The 5,760-nt window shown below is 26.1% G+C and overlaps 2 protein-coding genes across 2 annotated transcripts; both read left to right on the forward strand.

The window, feature by feature from the left end:
• Positions 1-1,112: 1,112 nt before the first annotated feature.
• Phum_PHUM142000 (uncharacterized protein) lies at positions 1,113-1,550 on the forward strand (the record flags this gene model as incomplete). Its single annotated transcript, XM_002424607.1, has 3 exons — positions 1,113-1,233; positions 1,382-1,407; positions 1,536-1,550. 3 exons carry the CDS (start codon positions 1,113-1,115, stop codon positions 1,548-1,550), a joined length of 162 nt encoding a protein of 53 aa, XP_002424652.1.
• Positions 1,551-2,898: 1,348 nt separating this feature from the next.
• Phum_PHUM142010 (arrestin domain-containing protein, putative) lies at positions 2,899-4,405 on the forward strand (the record flags this gene model as incomplete). The annotated part of the gene is made up of 6 exons (XM_002424608.1): positions 2,899-2,977; positions 3,164-3,280; positions 3,354-3,571; positions 3,654-3,836; positions 3,941-4,126; positions 4,232-4,405. 6 exons carry the CDS (start codon positions 2,899-2,901, stop codon positions 4,403-4,405), a joined length of 957 nt encoding a protein of 318 aa, XP_002424653.1.
• Between the last annotated feature and the right edge of the window lie 1,355 nt (positions 4,406-5,760).

Genomic DNA, 5,760 nt, shown 5'->3' on the forward strand with positions numbered 1-5,760 from the left:
AAAATGATCCATTTAAAAAAAAAAAAATGTTTTCAACTTCGAATTAACTTAAAGAAATCCAATTTCGTTGTAAAAAAAATTTTAAATAACAAAAAACCGCGTGGGAATTTTATTCCTTTGGGAAGGGGGGAGGGGGTGGTGGTAGATGTAATAATTACTCATCGAACGTACCGCGAATAACAATAAAAATAATAATAATAATTTTTATTATTATTGTTTTGTTACTACATGTAATAAAAACTCAACACAATTATAAAATTTACGTAATATCAACACAAACAAAAAAAAATTTAAAAATAAAATTTTATTATTATTATTATTATTCTGTTCAAAATTTAAAAACGAGTTTTTCTTTTTTTTGTATTCGTGTAATTTATTAGAGAGTGTAAAAAAATTAAATGTTACTGACACGTTAAAAAAAAATCATTAAATAATTTTTTTAAAAAAAACTTTTGACCCTTTATTATTATTATTATTATTATTATTATAGAAAGTTTTTTATTTTTTTAAGAAAAAGGTAGAGTATTCAAAGGTTTATAATTCGCGCTGAAAATAATAATGATAATAAATCGAGGAAAAACAAATTAAAAAATTTTTTTTACCATAGAGTTAAACAAAACCGATTACTCGTTGTCGAAACGTTGTGAATATAGTTTATTAAGAAAGAAAAGAGTTCAGGCACGATAAATATAAGAATTTTTTCAATCGTAAGAAGATGATGAGTCGCACGTAATTTTAAACGTACTCTAGGTTCTTTTTATGTTTTTTTTTTTTTCGTCGAAAGAAAAACGAAACTGAATGAAATAACCGTGTTTGTCTTAATATGGGCCTCAGGTAGCGGACTGTTCGCCCACGGTACAAAACCAGGGATTTGTCTCGCCCATCGAAATGTTTCATTTTTAATTTATGTAACCATATATTCGGTTTTTAAAATAAAATTTTTTTTTCTTTGTTCTACGCGTGTGTCTGTGTGTTTAATTTTTAAAAAAAATGTTTTTTATAAAAATAAGGTGATATAATAATGATGATAACGAATGAGTTAAAGTGTTGTTAAACGTTTAATAATTTTGTGATTTAAAAATAATCGGAAATAATTTATTAATTTTGTTAAAATGCCGAGAAAATTATTAAAATTTTTAATTTTATTCGATAATACGAACCTTTTATATTTTCCCGGACAATTTTTAAGCGGAAGAGTATTAGTAGAATTGGAAGAAGACACACCTGCATTGGGTAATTATTACTATTATTATTATTATTATCGGAAAGCGTCAGGTTTTTCATTTCGTTTTTCTCTTTCTCCCTTTTTTTTCGAACCGTTTTGTAATAACTGGAAAGAAAAAAAAAAGTGAAGAAAATAATATTTAAAAAATAATTCAAGGCTGGAAAATAATGTCGGCAACAAAGGTAAAAAAAAAAAAACTGAATAAAATATAACCTTGTCTGACGTAGGCCAAATGAATTATTATTATTATTTAAAGGTTAGAAATGATTAAAAGTTTTTTTATAAATATTTATAAATATATTTATTCCAGGTAATGAGTAAATGATGATGGAAACCTGGAAAAGTTTTTGCAAAAAAAAAATTTTTTTTTTTATTCGAATCGTTTTAAAAAAGTGAAAATAATCATTATTATTATTTTTTTTTTTTTTTCTTTTTCATTTTGAACGAGTATCGTTTTCGTAATGAAAAAATTTTTTTCTCCAGTATAATGAGTAAATAGTAATTTTTTTTTCGATTTCCTGGAAATGTAGAAGATGAAAAAAATTCCGATCGATTGACAAAACATTTGCGGTTTATCTTTCGACTGGAAAAACAAAAGGTCGAACAATCCAGAAGAAGAAAACATCAAAAATATTTACGAAATGGAGTTTCTTCTGGAAATATTTATTTCATTTTAAATGTTTTTCCAGTCATTGATTGTTTTGGAAGCAAAAAAAAAAAATTTTTTATGTAAAATGTCTGAACAGAAAAACGAGTTACGCTTGTATAACAAGATTATGTTTATCAATAAATGATGATGGTAATAAAAAAGTATAACACGATTTAATAATAATAATAATAATAAGCGTAATAATTTTGAAAAAGTTGTCGCCGATACAATAATCGTCCTTGATTATTATTATTATTCGACCCTGAATGTCTTGCGAGAATGAAAAATTTAAAAAAAAAAAAAAAAAATTATTGAGAAAAAAGATTTAAAATTTATTTTAAGGGACAGTATAAATTATGGAATCAAATTATGGAATTATTAATTTGACAATTGTTTTTCACAATCACCTCCAGTATGTCATTGTTGATGAAAAAACTGGAAGGCCGTGAAAATAATTTTTTTTTTGTGGAGGCCTTTTCGAATTTGGCAAAAACCAAACAAAACAAAAAAAAAAAAACAGAATTTTGGAAAAATATCGGTTTAAGAAATTTACTGGAGAAAAAATTTAATTTTCAAACAGTAAATAAATAACGTAGGGAAGGTCATCACTCTCTCTCTCTCTCTCTCTCTCTCTCTCTCTCTCATTAAATACTGGAATTTTTTTGTTCCAAAAACGAATTCGAATGTTTTTTTTTCGATTACTTGGATTTACATGTATGTGCCCACACGTTAATACTGGAGAAAAAATTTTTTTTGGAGATAATGTTTTCACTCCTTCTTCCTTCGTTTTTTTTTTTTTTTTTTTGGTTGATTGCGTTGACATCTTCTGCTAGCGTTAGATTTTTTTTTTTTTCCTGATCCAAATTTGGTTGTTTGACTTCTTATCCGAGGTCTTTGACCTAAAATTTAATTTTTTTTTTTAATTGTTTTCAAACTGGAAAAAAAAAAATTTTTTTTTTCTTTTTTTTTAATCGTTTTGAAATTTAAAACGTCAAAATAAAAAAAAAATGTTGACAAATATTAGATGACAAATTATTCAATCAAGGTACACTTTTTACAATATTTTTTGTGTTACAACATAACCGGCCTCCCCGTTTGCCCTCGTTTGTTTGTTTGTTTAAAACAGACAAACACGCGCGCGCGACACATGCCACGTGTGTAAAAATAAATTACTTTTTTTCTTTTTGTTTAATTCGAATCGCTGTTGCATAATTGTTGAGTTGGCAACACTTTTTTTCGGCTCATATTTTTCCAGTCATATTAAAAATTTTTTTTTTTTTTTGTTTAAGGATTACATTTTCACGTGGTAGGAGAAGGAGTCGTTAGAGTTAAAGGAGCACGAACGGAACGAACGTACGATAGAGAAAATTACATAGATTTTCGTATGAGACTTCTCGGGGAGCCAGGTATGTATTTAAAAAAATTTGTTTTTTTTTTCTCCAGTCGATTTCGTAATTAATTTTCTTTAATTAAATACAGGTCAGGGTCCTGTAATACTTTCTCCGGGAATTCACAGTTTTCCATTTAAATTAGGATTACCTTTGGGACTTCCTTCGACGTTTTTAGGCAAACACGGATGGGTTCAATATTTTTGTAAAGCTGCCCTAAGAGAACCCAACGGTTTAACACATAAAAATCAACAAGTATTGATCGTTATTAATCCGATCGACCTTAATTTAGAACCGCCAACTTTAGCCGTAAGTTTTCTCCAGTTTTTTCTCTTCTCCTCCAGTTTAAGGTAAAAAAATTTTTTTATTTTTATTTTTTATTTTTTATTAGCAACCGTTTCGATGCGAAATCGAACATAAATTGGGTGTTAGTTGTATGAATTCCGGCCCTGTTTCTTGTCGCGTGTCATTAGATAGAGGAGGTTACGTTGCTGGAGAAACAATCGGTATATCTGCAACGATCGTTAATAAAAGTAAAGTCACGATTAAATCAACAAAAGCATCTCTAACCGAGGTACGTAATATTCTCTCACTCACTCACTCACGCACCCATTTCCTTTCACTTATTATCATTATTATTATTATTAATAAATTCTTTCATTCGTTTTGTCGTTGCAGACCATTCAATATATGGCCAAAGAAAAAGTTATTTATTCGGAAACTAGAGAGTTAGCTTCACTCAGTCGTGGTAAAATACGTTCTGGAGAATCCGACGAATGGAAAAACGAACAACTTTACGTTCCTCCACTTCCTCCGACGAATCTTCGAGGATGTCATTTAATTAAAATTCAATATGACGTTTTCGTAAGATTATTATTATTATTACCACGCGCACTCGCGCACTCACTTTGATTTATTATTTGTTAATTTTTTCAAAGGGTTTTTCTTTACAATTTTCACTGTTTTCAGTTTATATTAACTCCGAAATCATTCGAAAAGGAAATCAAGCTTCAGTTACCCATTGTTATGGCAACGTATCCTCTAAGAGCATCAGAAGGTACATTAAAAAAGAAACAAGGTACTCATTATCCATCGACACTACCAATATTTCGACCGTGGCTAGACGAGAAAACATTTGAATAACCCATTGTTTTATTTATCACATTCGATATCTCGGTTTATACAAAAAAATCGAATGAATGAATGAATAATAATAATAATAATAGTTTAGGTTTTTTTTAACTCGGTCGTTTAAACTCCTCGATTATTTCAATCGCCTTGAAATATTTTTTTATGGGGAGTAACGTCGATGAAAGGGCCGACGATAACAATTTTCCTCTAGTTCACGGATAAATTCGTCCCATAATAAATTTATATTTTCCTTAGGGTTTTAAAATTGAAAAAAAAAACGAATTAATGCTTACATTAACTTGAGGAGGGGGGGTGGAAATTTTTTTAAAAATAACTTTTGCTACTTTATGACAAAAGTAACAAAATTTTATTATTTATTAACAAATTATTACTATATTATCTCTACGATATATTTAAAAAAAAATAATAATAATTTATGATTTTTATATATAAAAAATCTATTTAAATTATTATTCTATTCTTATTTAATAATAATAATAATGATAATACATTTTTTTTTCTTATAGAAGACTGTTAAAAATTTTTGATAACTTTTATTATTATTTCGTTTTTGCACTTTAAATTATATTTAAAACTTGTGAAATAATCAAATAAAGTCTTATGAATTTGATAATAATAATAATAATAAAAATAATAGTAATAAATAATAATAATAATGATAATAAACAATAATAATATAGACGTAAAATAAAAACAGTAAAGCTCGCGAATTTATTATTATTTAGTTTTTTTTTTAATTATTTAATTATTATTATTATTGTTGTTGTTTTTGTTATCGTACTTACGTCACGTGATATCTTTTCTTTTCTTTTATTTTCCTTTTTTTTGAATTATTTGTAATAACGATTTTGAATTTTACATTAAAAAAAAAAAGAAAAAAAACTTTTTTTAATTATAAAAAAAAAATTAAAAAACCAAATTTTTTTTAAAAATTTTATTTACACCTTTTTCGTAACCGGTAAATTTTTATTTATTTATTTATCGTAGTAAAATGTTAATAAATAATTGATTTTCATTTATTATTATTTATTTATTTATTAAAACGTAAATTCTTATAAATATTTTTGCACCACGTTTTTTTTTGTCAAACTTAAACGTATGTAAAAATGTATGTAATTAAGGGGAGGTTTTTTTTTTATATTTTTAATAATTTGTTAATTTTGGGTTCATTCGAAAAGTCGTTAATGTTTTATATATAAAAAAATTTTATTAATTTAATTTTTTTAAGGGATGAAAATGTCGATCCCTACATTTTTTTTTCCACCCCGATGTAAGCATTTTTTTCTCACGAGTTTTTTGGAAAGAGAAAAAAAAATTTCCTGTTTTTCAACTTTTTTTTTTTTTTT

Source organism: Pediculus humanus, genomic scaffold (genome assembly GCF_000006295.1).
Source record: "Pediculus humanus corporis 1103172107487 genomic scaffold, whole genome shotgun sequence".
Classification (NCBI taxonomy): Eukaryota; Metazoa; Arthropoda; class Insecta; order Psocodea; family Pediculidae; genus Pediculus; species Pediculus humanus.